Genomic DNA, 15,301 nt, shown 5'->3' with positions numbered 1-15,301 from the left:
TTAATGAAATGGTTATCAATATTTTAAGGACTCCAGCTTTAGCAATTGTTTGATATTTTTTTTCAAACTTCAAAATTGTCATGTTCCAAATTATGGATCTTTATGAAGAAGTGAAACTATTTAAAGCTTGAAATAGGGATACTGTATAGTCTCTTGAGACAATGAAATGGTTTTGAAGATATTTATATCTTGAATTTTAGCAAGATTTTGTTAAAATTTGCTATTGCGTTCAAATTTTTTGAATATTTTTTCCTTTCGATAACTAGTTTAACGATCATTACTCGCCAATGAATCTTTGTATGTCCCGCGGATGGGTTACTTGACATTACTCCACTTGACAAAAAGTATTATTGAAGATTTTTTCCACTGTGAAATCTGAAAACTTTTTAAATTTTGCAATATTTTGCAAATTTTTAAAATATCAGTTTTCTATTTGATTTGTTTACTATAAAGACGGGAAAACTAAAAGTTGCATTGTCGAATCAAGCTAAAGCTAGCCTCACTAAACCGTGGCTAGCTACTGACGAAGCCAACCGCTCGCCGGTGGTTTGAGAGCTGTTCGCCCGACGTTAGTCGGTTATGTTATTAGTACTGGGTTTTTTTTTACGATTTTCGCGTGACCGATTTTTCGTGAGGCTCTTAATTATGCGCTCTTAAAGACAGACAAACCGGTAAAGCTCGGAGGGCTTTAAATATCGGAGCAGCTCTCTTGGATCCTTACGCCATACTAGTCTCTAAGTATTTATGTGATTCGCCGAAAATGTTGAGCAGAGTCCGCCTCCCCTTGGTTTCAGTTTCGTGACATTCGTAACCCCGCATGCTTCACTCCCCCCACACCTCTGAGAGCCCCTATCCTCAACCCAACCCCTTATGCTCGTAGGACTAAGCCCCCGAGACCAATTCGCGCGGTGTAAATTGGTTGTTTTTGATAGCCGGCTTCTCTTGGTTTTTTATTTCGTCAATTGTTGTTAGGACTATATGACGTGACAGTCACTTCAAATCTACTTTTCGTCATTTGTTCATGCAATTTCAACTCAATTGCGTGCGTGGCTTCATTTTCACTCTTAGTGGAGAGTTTCTGTTCATTCGCGTGATTGTTTTTGGTCCAACGTTACTTACCTCACTATCAAAAATAGATCCCTTTATCTGAAAGATTTTTTACTTCAATTCAAAGAGATAAGGTCAAGTGAGTGTGTGTCACTATAATTGAAGGTTATTTGAGAGCAGCTAATAGAGGCATCAATAAGTTATATAGATTCTTAATCAGATTGAATGGTGTAACAAATTAAACGTTGAGTTAGGTCTTTGGCTAGGCTGAAATTAAGTTCTAATTCGATTCGATACCGGCGTCTTCCAGCTATTTTTTGATTAGATTTACCTTTCGTTTTGTGGTTTTCACGTTTTTGGTTTAACATAGGTCACCACATTCAGGCTTGTCTCTTGACTTGCCTCATTCACTTTTTGAATTGAATGGATTTTAAAGTTTTGACTGAATTTTGCGTTTGACGTCATTTTATTTTTAATGGAGCAATTTGTATATTCATTTGCGTGATTGTTTTTGGTCACATGTGACTTGCTTCACTCTGAAAATTATTTACGCGATCTGAAAGTGACTTTCCTTTACTTTAATTAATGGAGATAAGATGGACGGATTATATGTAACTCTAATAGAGGGTTATTTAAGAGCTGCTAATCAAATCATCAATAAATTATATAGATTCCTACTCAAAATAAATCATCTCAACCTTTAATGAAAAGGATACAATTCTTTTTTGATCTGTTTTTTATTCTATATTTGAGAGTGCAAATCTACAAAGCTATCGCTGCAATTTTCTGGTAATCTGCCAGCTATACTTCACTCTTGAAAATGCTACTATGGGTGATCCAACTGTTCTAGTAATGCATAATTTCATTCATTTGAATTCATACTTTTTTCCATTTTTGTGACTGACAATTCTAATCGGCTTTGTAGTTAAGGCGAAAACAAATTTAATGGCTTATGGAAATAGTTCATGGCTTATGGAAATTGTCTTTATTAGTTTTTGAAATTGCCCTTCAAACCTGCTTTTTGTTCATTCCCTCATGCAATTTCAACTGAATTGCGTGCTTGATGTCATTTTCCACTCTTGAGGGCATAGGCTTTTGTTAATTCGTGTGATTAAGTTTTGTGGTCACACGTGACTCTCCTAACTCTCAAAATTGACTTACCCATTCTGAAAGCGCCTTTTCTTTAATTCAAGGAGATAAGGTGAAGTGAGTTTGCGGCCCTCTAATTGAAGGTTGTTTGAGAGCAGCTAATAGAAGCAGCAATAATTTAAGCCGATTATTAATGAAATTGGTTTGTCTCTAGGTTTCTTTTTGGTCTCTCACTATCTTTTCCAGACTGGAGATCTACGACGCTATTGCGACTATTTTTTGGCAATCTGCCAGCTATGTTTATCATAAGATGCCCTCATCTTCGCGGCTGGTTCTTATAGTGGCTCTTTTTTTACAATCCATAAAATAGATTGTATTGGTGCTCTTTTAAATTTTTTTTGTAGGACTTTCACGTTCTTCCATAAATTTTTTAGCGTTCAAAACGGGATAACCTGGTAAAGCCCAGTGGGCATTAAGTTTCATTGGAGGTTCGTAACTCATTTAGTGGTCTTTCATGTGCCTAGAGTGTTGAGGCTGCTGGGAAGGCCTCAGTTTAGGGTGAGCAGGTCATTTTTAGGCGTTTCTGAGAAGAAATGGGTAAAAATTTTTTATCGTCTCTTTGAGAATTTTGTTTAATAGATCTTAAATTGACGTTTGGCCAAGATGAAAAAGATTTTGCAAGACAATTTAATTTTATGTTTTGGTAAAGCAAAAGTAAACACGCGCGAAGTTATTATGATTTTTATACCATTTTTTCATATTTTTTTGGCATTTTTGTCAGTTTTAAGTTTTTCATTTTTTATGTACAAATAACATCTTTTTAGGGATTTAATATGGGTAACTGTATGGTTTTCCGGTGAAAGGAATTTGGTTTTGCAGATATTCTTATCTCAAATTTTAAACAGTTTAAAAACTTCGCTGTTTTTGGTTTTTTGAAAATTGTCAATATTTAGTTTTTATGTGACATTGAAACTTATTTCGTGCTCGAATTTGGGCTATTTCATAGTTTCTACACACAACTATATTTTTCTTTTTGACAAAAAATGATTTATGAAATATTGATATCACAAAGTTTTGCGACTTCTCAATAAATTTTGCAATTTGTCAATTTTGAAAATAGCAGCCAACTGCAGATCTACGAAGGTGTTGCGGCAATATTCTGGCAATCTGTCAGCTGTTTTTGTTAACTATCCTTGCAACGCAATTTTTTAGCCAACTGTTTTCCAAGGCAATTGCCAAGTTCTTTCCAAGGCAATTGAGGGTCTATTTTTTCCTCATTGAATTTAATTCGCTTTACATTTGGTCACTTTTTAATAGCCGCACAGCGATAGCTGGGGCTATTATTGGCCCTCTCTCGTTTTTTATTTCATCGTCAAGATTTTCGTTACGACCATATGACGTCACAACCACTTCAAATCTGCTTTGTAGTCATTCGTGCATGCAATTAAAACTGAATTGCGTGCGTGACGTCATTTTTTGCTCTTAGTGATGCTAGTTTTTTTCATTTGCCAGATTAATTTTTTGGTCACACTTGACTTACCTTACTCTCAAAATGACTTCCTCACTTTGAAATTGACTTTTATTTACTTTAATTCAAAGAGATAAGGTCAAATGGGTGTGTGTCACGAGAGCAGCTTATAGAGGCAGCAAAAACTTATATAGATTTTTAATTAAATGATAACATATCAGCCTTCAATGAAAAAGGCGATTTCTTTGGTCTGGCTTTTTTGCGTTTTTTTTAAAATTTTGAGACTGCAGATCTACAAAGCTATTGCTGCTATTTTCTTGCAATCTGCCAGCTATGTTTTAGTTTTTCATAAGTCTCGGTTTTTACGACTGAGTCCTGAATGACCTCACTCAGAGTTTCAACTTTATGGATTTTAAATTCCATTCTTTCACTCATTGAATTACGTAATATAGTTGATACTGTCAAAGTCATGAGCAAAATCAAAAGCAACCGGATAAACCTATACTATACAGCCCGGCCATTAAGTCATGGTGCATTAATTTATCAAAGTTCACTAGAACTATTGCTAGATGGCACTGCTGTTGAGCTTCATAGCCTTCTGTTTGGAAGCTGAGGTAAGTATAATTTTAGAATTTAACCAAATTTACAAACCAAATTACAACAGTTTTTGACAGAAACATTCTGTCAATTTGTATCTTGTTTTTTTTTTCTTTTTCTGTTAATCCCAATGTGGCAAGGGGGTCAACTGCGGCTAATTTCCAGCAATTTTCTGGTTATGTGCTTGAAAGTTTCCCTATGTTTATGTTTTAAGTTCTTTTAATAAAAGAGTGTTTCTGGTTCATTTTTACTTTTTCTATGGTTTTAGAGCTATGAGCAGATACTTGAGTTATCATTTGGCCGAATCTTGAAGGCATAATTGTAATGCTCTTTTTTTTTTACCGTTTAACTGGTTTTTGCGTACGCTTTTTTTGCATTAAGTGCATATCGTGTGAGTAGTCACTTTCTGAACAGAAACGTGTCATTATTGTTCTCGAGATCAATACTGGGGCAATTTAACAGAATTATTCTAAATATCTAGCAGATTTTGTTTCTTCTCTTCCCTCGCGTTTGTTTCTGCATCGATTTTACTGTTTCTTCGGATGGTTTCGGAGGCACAAATTTGGAAATTTCAAATAATGTTTCTGATATTGTTTTTCTTGTGCTTCATTAAATTTTTTTTAAATATTGATTAAATGTAATCTAGTTATTTGTTTCAGTGAGTACTTGTCGGTGCCTCAAGTCAATTTTTAACTAGAGTCGATTCTACGTTGGTTGACACCTAGATTTTTCCTTTGCAATTGCTCCTACGGTACTACTGAAAAGTCAGTTTTATTGACTTCTTCCTCTCTTTAACAGACATTGCGCGTGTGACGCTGTTTATTACTCTCTAGCAAGATGTCTTAGGTCATTTGTGTGATAAGGTTGAGGTGCAAGTGTATTTCGCAGCTATATTCGGCAGTCTGATGGTTGTAATATAACTAACTCAAATTTTCTGACACTGTGCGTAAATAAGTAATTAAGTTAGTTTTGTGTTTCCGTAAAGGTGACAAATTTGTTCGGATTAATGAAGTTGGAAGTTAAAACGTTTGAGGATTTGACTTCTGTTAATCCTATTTAGGACGCCGAGTCGCATGGACGCAACAAGAAGATCTGTGCCAGCATCTGTATGTTAGAGTCAAATCCCGATGCGGATGCTGATATGCCTGATATTCCCACTAAATTGCTCAGGTAACCAAAATAATTCACATAGTCAACGGCAAAAAACTTAACTAACTTTTTTACTGCGCTTGTCAGTATTTTAAAAATTGGTCGCTGTTTTGAAATGACCGAGGACGGATTTAAATGCATCGAGCTAATTACTGCTGATTTTTAATAGCTGCACTCATCTCAGCCAGCTATTATAGCGCCCCATTTTTTAATAGCCGTCATCATCTCAGCCGGCTATTATAGCTACCCTATTGTTTTCTACAGTTCGAAAAAATTTGAATTGTGTTGAGGCGCCGTCTATGAGTAGAATAGAGCACCCTTAAGGTGAAATTTTTTGTTTTACTGGTTTGGGGATGATCTTGAAAAAATCTTCTCAGAAAAATTTTTTACACGCTTTGATAATTTTTGAATTTGAGTAATGATTCGGTTGCGGCAAAACAGGAAGTGGGGGGAAAGGCGAGTGGCTTTGTGAGGTGAAATTTTTTCACTCTCATTTTCAGGTAAAGTGAGAAAACGGTTTTTGAACAAAATATCTTTTTTTCGGCTTGTTTTTTTCGGCTTGTTTTCTAAAGTCGGTTATGAATCTATTCTTAGTTATTTCTAGGTTTATTTTCATGCTCAGTTAAACAAACTTTTTTGAATTGTATTTCAGGACTTGTCCTGCAATGTTTTCTAGGATTTGTTCCCATATTTTGATACTTTTGAAATTATCAAAGTGTTGCACTTATATTGGTCACGCCGAAACAGGAAGTTGAGCGAAAAAGCGAGTAATTATGCAGAGTAAAATTTTTTCCATCTCTTGAAGTTTGATTTTCGCTTTCTCGCTGTTTGTTTTAGGTTCACATGCGGGAATTTGACTTTGATTTTTGCTCTTTTTTCAATTTCAATTTTTTTTTCTGTCGGGTTTTTTGAGCCTATTCCTAGCCGCTTCTAGGTCTAGTTTTAGGTTTATTGTTGTTGAGCCAATGAAAGTTCTTTGAATTGTAGTTCAGGACTTGTCCTGTTATGTTTCTTACTCCGTTGAACAGAATTATGACTCATAGAATCATTGGCGACTATTATCCTGCAATCTGTGAGCCAGGACTAATTCATGATCAGTTATTTCTTTGCGAAGCCGATTAGTATTCAGCCTGTTGATTGCGATTGTGCTAACTTAAAACAATCTGTTTCTATATATTAATCGCGTGAACACATAAGGCGGCATGTTTTAGAGGCATCGCTGAGCAACATGCTTTTAACACTACTACTGGTTAAGCGGTTGCTTAATTGGGGTCAGTGACCGAAAAAAAAATGTACTCTAAGGTTATTGACCTACTAATGTTTCTAAAAGATCATTGACCAAAAAGTATTACAAAAAGGTCATAGACCGAAAAGTTTTGCCAAAAGGTCATTGACCCAAAATTTTGCTGAGAGGTTTTGTCATCTATCGGAAATGCTTTGCGAAAAAACTTGTTGCCGAAATTTCTTTAGTAAGGAAAAAGACAACAATCGTCATTTCAATAAACAAAAACAATTGTTTCGAAAAAAATCATTGGCAGATTAGTTGTTCAGAAAAGGGTCTGTGACCAAAAACTTCTGCAGAAAACGGTCTCAGCGAAAAGCTTTTGATACTGAAGAGGCGAATGATTGAAATTGTGCCAAGACAGAAGGTTTATTACCGAAAAACATCATTGGTTTTCGTAACTCATTGTCAAAAAATTGTTGTTGAAGAACGTTGTATTGAAAATTTGTTAAGGAAAAGCCTCTCACCAAAAACGTCAAGAATTAAAAGATGGATGATGGAAATTTGTTTTGTCAAAGTTTCACTGTACAAAAGTTTTTCAATACAGAGGAATTCAGCGAACTAAATTTGTGAAGTGTAACAGACCCAAAAGGTGCCGATGCAATAACCAAAGTTAGACGCCAAAAAATTATAAGTGACAAAACTGAGACCTTGAAATAAATACTAATTTTTTAGCGCTCAGAAGAGGACTTTGTCATATTAAGGGCTGTTAATTATGAATTATTGCATACAAAACATGATAGTTATATAATTTTCCTTGCATAATTTCGTGGAAAATTTTGTTGATGGCATTAGCCAGCCCCTTAACTCAGTTCGGTCTCTTTTGACTTCTTAAAAGCATTCGCAAAGGCTTGCCAATGATTCTTTCTTATCAGTGCATTCAACGTCTTGGTCACATCCGTTCTCATTAGCTCATTCATCCTTTTTATGAGAACTGGATTTCATTGTCTCATTCAGGATCTGTTTTTTCTCCTCTTTCGAACTGTTGTATCTCTCCCTCTCTTCAGTTTCTTTCTCTATCTTTTTTTGTTTTGCGATCTTCTTTTTTTCTGCTCTTCAAGTGTTTTCTCTGTGATATTTTTTGCACTCAACTTTCTGCTTTTGCTTTTTGAGCTTGCTCACTATCTCTCTGTTCCTGTACTTTCTCTTTCTCTCATGATTTCGGCTTCTTTCTGTTTGCTGTCCCATTTTCCTTCATTCTATCACTTTCCTTTTTTTCTTGCGTTCTTTCGCTCACTTTCCTTTTCCTCTCTCTCTTTCTTTTTCTTTTCTCGGTTTTCTACTAACTTTTTATTTTTTTTCTCTGTTTTTGATTCAATTTTTTTCCTATTGTTTTTATTACGGTCGGCTACTGATGTTTTTATGGTTTTTGTTGCATTGTATTCTTTTCTGTTCTTGCCTCTCTCATCAATTTCAATTTTTCTCTTTTTCTCGTTAATTCCCTTTTTTCGCTTTTCGCTCCCGTGGTTTTCTCCCAGACTCTTGTTTTTTCTGAATTTTTTTCTGAACAACAGGACTCTTGTTTTTTCTGAACGTTGGTTTTCTCCCATCTCTCTCTCTCTCTTTATATACATATATATATATATATTATATATATATATGTATATATGTATATATATATATATATATATATATATATATATGTATATATATATATATATATATATATATATATATATGTATATATATATATATATATATATATATATATGTATATATATGTATATATATATATATATATATATATATATATACCTCAGTCTATCTGTTTTGATTTTATAATGCTCCCGTGAGAACGTCTATTACTCTTAACTCGCATAAAACCTTTCTTTGACATATTTGGTTCTTCATTTTTTATTGGTGTGTCCAAAGTAGTTTGAAGAAAAAATTCATTGAAGCGATCGTATGTACACCAGTTATCACAAATAAGTTTTCAATGATAATATCAATTGTTAAAGTTTTATGATAAGATGCATTCAGATAGCCTTTATGGACCTGCTAGTTTCGATTAAATTATTCTCTGGATAAGGTATAAGTAAGCAGAGATTGTTTACATGTGTTGGGTTCGAACGTTATGTAAAATAATTTATCGGGGTTTTTGGCAATTGGGATTCTATTACTTTTTTTGTTCCAAGAATTCTGCAAGACCTTGTTCTTATCCATTGGTTTTGATAGAAATGACTTGCATAAAATGGTGGTTGGTCAATAGGTATAAAGTCTATGTACTATGCATAGGTGTGTAGCGGCGACAGTTGAAGATGCTAGTTTCATGCTTGGACATTACATCACCCACCTCACTCCCAATGTCTCTTTCCCTGCCATGAGTCAGAGGGAGATGATACACGTGCCCAAAGTGAAGTCGCATGGATCCGTCCACTACTGGCACCCCCGGAGAAATGATCGGGTATGTTAGAAGCTGCCTTTGCTTAAAGCAGTATAGCTGTGGGAGGAGGGTGTACTTCAATATTGCGGGCGAAGCGATAGCGGCTATTATTGGGGACATCGTGGTTTTTTATGACTCGAAGAGGAGTATTGATATTCTACAGGTTTTTTAAAGCAGAAAGCAAGTTTGTTCATGACTTGAATTTTGACTTCTTTCTATTCGAGCTTTTACCTCCGTTTTTGATTGCTGACTTCTGTTTTCGAGGACATTGGACTTTAACAATATCTTAGTTTGTAATGTATAGCATTTGGTAACAGTCTGAAATTCAAGGTGAAGAGGTCAATTTGAGAAAATTTGATCCCACTTCACTACCTACCCCCCCCCCCCCCCAAAAAAAAAAAACTATCCCCCCACGTACCTACCCACCCCCACGTACCTACACCCTCACACCCTCCCCCACCTCCCTACCCCCCCCCCCCACACCTACCCCCCCCCCAACGTACCTACCCCCCCCCAACGTACCTACCCCTCCCACCTCGTACCTCCCCCCCCCACTTACCTACATACCCCCCACCAGCACCTACCCACACCCCTGAACTGAAAAAATTTTCATGTTATAAACGTTTTTTTTATGTTATATTGGTCTACTATTTTTGTTATTTCTAGTGTTTTTTTCGATATTCTGATTTCATCCAAGTTAGGATAGAGATTTTTTGGCTTGACGATTCGAGTCGTTTCCGCTATTCTACCGGCTATGTTTTTTAATTCGTCGTCTCCATCATCGATGATTCTTACGACCTGACTTCTTGGAATTGACTTCAGTGACTTCTATTGCTTTGCAGTTAAAATTTGTGTGTCTGGAGTCATTTCTGCTTTTAGGTCAATTGCGTGACTTACCTCACTCACAAAAATGACTTCTGAACTCACTTATGGAACTTTAAATTTTATGAACATAAAATAGTGTGCATCTAAGTAGTGCCAAACTCATATGCCCTAGTTCTTGAGTATTAGTCTTGAGCTTTTGATTTCGAATATCAATTTTGAAAAAGCTCTCTTAGCGCTTTTTCCCTATAGACTGTATATGTCAAAAAATTGACAGTCCGAATCTAACCCAAAAAGTGTAGTTGTCTATTAAAGGACTGGTGGTCGATCTGTCTATCTTATTTCTTTAGTTGTTTCAATTCATGGAAGGCCACAAGCGTCTATCGCGGCTACTCTCCGGCAATCTGCCGGCTATGTTTGCTAATATTCAGAATTGCTCTAATCTTTCGAGCGTATTTTAACATTTGTTGCGGAAGGTTTCCATCAACTGTCCCCCTTATTTGTTAAATGTTAGTATTAGCTATCTGCAATCTTAATACTTGAAAAATCTCATGTTGTGATGGTTTTATGAACTTGATATTAATTTTTAAGGTTTTAACCTGGTTTAGTCATTCAGCCAAAAGCCCTTATTTAAACTGCAATGTTTCTCCACGAAATCAAATTTTACTGCATGTTTGCCGTTGTCTCCGAGATGGGTCAATTAAAATAGAACTAACTTTCTATTAAAGAAATTACTTGCAGTTAATAAAATTCCTCCCATTTGAATGATAAAATATGTAAAGCAGTTGGATTTTATTTAGGATGGGAGTCTGATTGTGTGTCCGGTGTTGGATGGAAGGAGGAGTGCATATGGAACCCTTGCTGTGGACACTCTTCGCACTCAGAACAGAGAGAATAGAATATTCTTACAACACGAGCTCGCCTTCGTACAGGTCAGTAGTACTCGCGCTTCATCTTAACCTTTTCTTTTAAATTGTCCTCGATTTTTAACACCAAGATGCTGTAAAAACAGTAATTAGCGTACTGACTGCGTTTTGCTCTAGATATTTCTGACCAGAGTTACATTCAAAATGAGGTTTGTCAATCTTGATATCGTCTCGGCTGCAAAATGCGCGTCTAGAAGTCGATACTAAACAGCGTTTTTCCTTTCTGAGAAATTTTTCTTTCGAGAAAATTAGTTTCACCTCGAAGTAGGAAGTCAGTCCTGAGTTTTGTTATCTGTTATGCTATGACATTTTGTTGCGTTTAGGGCGTGGCTCAGAAGTTCCACGAGGCGTTCGCCCTAATTGACATTAAGCGACGTAGTCTGAAGATCGTTGAGTCTTGTATCAAATGGATCAAGAGCAACTGCCCGTCTGTGAGGGAGGTCACCTTCTTCTTGGTGGAGAGCGATCCCTCTCAAAAGGAAGCACCCTTCACACTTAGAATGATGTGTGGATCCGATTACACTGGCAACGTCACATACTTCAAGGAGACCCAGGCTCTCGCGCTTCAGGATAATATGTTCAAGTTAGCGTCTACTTCTAGACGTCTATTTGCTCTTTGAGATGGCGCTTTAGCTTGCCGAAAGATTTGTTGAAACAAATATTTGTTGTTGAGCTGTGTTCATCCGCTTCGTTTAATATTGATTTATTTTGATCCAAAAGGAGCTTTTTGACGAGAGCGTTTGCTTATTGCTTAGAACCAATTGCTCTCGAATGAAGTTTTAAGCAATTATTGTAAACGTGTTTGTCTCTTTTAAACACGCTTTTGTTCTAGAATCTTCTTTCGCTCGCTTGAGTGATTTAATTTCTCGAGTGACTTTTTCTCACTTGACTCCTTGAAGTCCGCTTCACGGACTCGTGCCCTGAGACTGCTTGTTCAAACCTCACCTAGTATTGATTTTTCTGCGCATACAAACAATCTAAATTGGGCCAAAATTTTCTTTGAATTTTTAATTAACCTATCCCACCTGTCGTTCGAGAGCAATTGGTCTAATGTTAATAGGTTTATCTTTTGTAGGAAACCTGTAAATTAACAGGCTTTGCTCATTCAATAATGCAATTTTTTGATTGCGTTGCGTGCGTGATGTCATTTATCACTCTTATTACAGCGAGTTTGTTGTTACTGCGAATAAATGTTTGGTGTCACACTTGACTCACCTCATTCAATAGAATGCCTTCCCTCACACTGAAATTGACTTTAATTACTAATTTGAGGATATATTTTCAAAATACGCTGCCGTAATCTAATTGAAGTTTACTTTACAGCAGTTTCTAAAAAGTTAGATATCAAGTTTTGTCTTTTTTAAATATCCGCCCTCATCTTCTCAGCCGTTTGCTATTATTGCTGCACTAATTGTCGTCATTAAAAAGTTAATGGGCGTTACCTTATTTCACAGCTTGTTCATCATTTTGCGAAAAATCTGTTCGACTTCCTTCTTTAAGCCAGTGTTCTTTCGGCTCGAAACACTTTCAAACAGCAGCTTCTCAGCAAGCCATAAACAGAGCTGGTATCGAACAGCGAAATCAAAAATAGAAACGGGATGTCTTAGTTAACAAGTCTATTTGAAGATTGAATTTAGTTATAGATTTATTAAAGATTTTTTTAGTAGCCGCACAGCGATAGCTGGGGCTATTATTGGCCTTCTCTTGGTTTTTTTTCTTTCGTCGTCGCGATTTTTGTTACGACCATATGGCGTCACAACCACTTCAAATCTGCTTTTTGTTCATTCGTTCATGCAATTTCCACTGAAGTGCGTCGTGTGACGTCATTTATCGCTCTTAGTGGAGCGAGTTTTTTATGTTCATTCGCGTGATTAAATTTTTGGTCACACGACTTTCCTCACTCAAAAATGACTTCCTCGCTTTGAAATTGACTTTTATTTACTTTAATTCAAAGAGATAAGGTCAAATGGGTGTGTGTCACTCTAAATGAAGGTTATTTGCGAGCAGTTAATAGAGGCAGCAAAAACTTCCACAGATTTTTAATCAAAATATAACATATCAGCCCTCAATGAAAAGACGTCTTTTTTGGTCTGTCTTTTTTACTGTGTTTTTTTTTATACTGCAGATCTACGAAGCTATTGCGGCTATTTTCTGGCAATCTGCCAGCTATATTTGACCCTTTTCACTTTATATTTGTTCACAGAGCTGAAAAAAAATTTCTGAATTACTTCATCTCTCTAACTTCATTTGCCCGCTGGACGTTATTCTTCCCTTCTCACCAGCAGGGGCCATCGGTCATACGCGTGATTAAGTTTTGATCATAGGTTTTTTTCTCACTCAAGGAATGACTTTGCATATTAAAACTTAATTTTAATTTAAATGAATTTAATGTCCAATCATATATGTAGTATAAAGGTCCCTAATAAAGAGAACTCTATGGAGTGACTTTCAACAAGACATTTTAATTTACAGCTCAACATTTTCTTACATAATTGTTAAGTGTCATCGGTAACTTTTTCTACTCATTTCTATATCTGTTTAATAGCCGCCCTCATCTTCTCAGCCGGCTATTATAGAGCTCCTATTTTTTTTTACTTCGTCGAACTTTTTTCGCTTTACCATTTTGCCGCTTTTTCGACATTTTGCTTGAAATTGTTGTGACTTCTCTAGGCTAGTTTGTCTCATTCTGCTAAAAGTGAATTTGAACATCAGTTGCTCAGCAAAGCAATTCAAAATGAACAGAGTCAGTATAAAAAATTGAAGTCAGAAATAGAAACGGGATAAACCCATAAAGCCCAATTTTAGATGCCCGCTTTTTGAACGTCGTTCCTATAAGTCTTAGTTACCATCTCTTATGCTTATTGGTATTGATAGTAGCACCTGTAGCCTCTCTCTAAGAAACAGAAGTATGTTCAACTACGAAATGCCATCAAAATAAATCGGACTTAAAAAAGTTTTTGTACAAAAATCTTTTTTTTTTCAATTTCTTTTCTTTCAATCCCAATCATGCTTATTGGAATCAACGGCGGCTATTTTCCGGCAATCTGCCGGTTATGTTTTCATTATCTTCTGTTCGTTCAATCCCAATCATGCTTATTGGAATCAACGGCGGCTATTTTTCGGCAATCTGCCGGGTATGTTTCTATCTGTAAGCTACGGCGCGTTATTCTTGTTTGCAGCTACTCCGGCTGTCTTGACTGTTTTTGAAATATTTTCACTATCTTGCATAAGTTTTATGATTAGATCTGCGAAAAAATGATGACAACTGGTATTTTCTCTAGAGCTGAGGCTTTAGGGATTATTATAGGAAATTTTGTTAGGTCGTGCTCAAAAATTGAATAAACAGTTTGTAAAATTGTTATGAGCTCACCAGTGACTTATTAGAATACCTAATAAGATAGCATCGTCATTCTTCGTATTCAAAAAGCTTTTCGATCCTGGAGGATTTTAAAAACCAAAGACTAAAAGCTGAAGCTGAAGGATATGATTCTTCGTATGACTGAAAAGAATACTCAAGGAATCAGTAGCGTGGCATCTCTTGGTTTTGTCTTTGAAAAAAGGTAGAGGAAAACATTGACTAAGTTTCAGAAACGAGTAGAACGATTCAGAACGGAAATGAGTATTCCAATATATCCATGCAGCAACGAAATCTATGCAACTAAATATCAAAGAGCTCTTAAGATTTCACAGATTCATACCACGAGACATTATTTGCCTGTTTTAATTACGTCAAGGTTACAAGCCAATTTGTCTATTTTAGACCCCTAATACATTAGTACATTATACTCCCGGAGTTGCAAAGTGTGTGCAATTTAATGCAAAACATTGTGTGTTAATATCGCTTCGTGTGTTTGAGTTTTGCTAACTCACTGAGAAACCACTGAGCTCGGGGGTCACAATGATCCGATACTTTCTAATCGAAATTTATTGCCCGAAAATAAAATTGGCTAATAGCCCCCCCCCCCCCAGTACGGTATGCTCCCCCAATTACAGATCATGTGCCATTGCATAGTAAATCATTCAGGGAAAACAGCACCTGCTACTCGGAAAAAAACATGGCACGTGTTTCAAAAATATAGCATATGTTATTGGGGGCTCAAATAATGTTCACTCACTAAGCTTGGGGGACAAACGAAAAGATCCGAAAAATCAACAGAGTGAATGTGAATTATATCTTTCAGGGAGTACCTCTACAAAGCGGTGTCAAACAGTGAGACAGTGATTGGCGAGATGCTGAGTCAGCTGCATATGGCTTGCCCAATCAGAGACCCCGAGGGGTTCTCACGAGCTGTTATGGACATAAACTTGGGCACTAACAACTCTCCTACAGGGGGGTTTCAACTGAATAAACTGGAGAAGATAGACCTCGCCCGTATGCTGAAGATCCAACAGGATGCCTTCCACTACATGTCTGAAGAGGCTCAAGGCAAAACTACTACAGTGTTAGGTGAGTTTTTCAGTTTTAACCAATTCTGGAAGTTGTGATATTTAAATTCTGATTTTAAATTAAAACGTTAGTAAATTACTTCGAGGTGTGT

At 36.2% G+C, this 15,301-nt stretch overlaps 1 protein-coding gene across 3 annotated transcripts in view; it reads left to right on the top strand.

Moving 5' to 3' along the window:
• The window catches only part of LOC142337637 (EF-hand calcium-binding domain-containing protein 5-like), a 112,182-nt gene that overhangs the window by 80,283 nt on the left and 16,598 nt on the right, over positions 1-15,301 (top strand). For all 3 annotated transcript variants that reach the window (XM_075387016.1, XM_075387018.1, XM_075387017.1), the window contains 5 exons: positions 5,262-5,371; positions 8,868-9,036; positions 10,638-10,769; positions 11,087-11,346; positions 14,945-15,210. In XM_075387016.1, coding sequence (XP_075243131.1) covers positions 5,262-5,371; positions 8,868-9,036; positions 10,638-10,769; positions 11,087-11,346; positions 14,945-15,210 — 937 coding nt within the window. The remainder of the gene's footprint in view (positions 1-5,261; positions 5,372-8,867; positions 9,037-10,637; positions 10,770-11,086; positions 11,347-14,944; positions 15,211-15,301) is intronic.

The sequence above is a fragment of the Convolutriloba macropyga genome, chromosome 4, assembly GCF_964194025.1.
Source record: "Convolutriloba macropyga chromosome 4, txConMacr16.3, whole genome shotgun sequence".
NCBI classification, from domain to species: Eukaryota; Metazoa; Xenacoelomorpha; order Acoela; family Convolutidae; genus Convolutriloba; species Convolutriloba macropyga.
The sequence above is the reverse complement of the archived record's forward strand: the minus strand, read 5'-3'. Positions and strand labels throughout refer to the sequence as shown.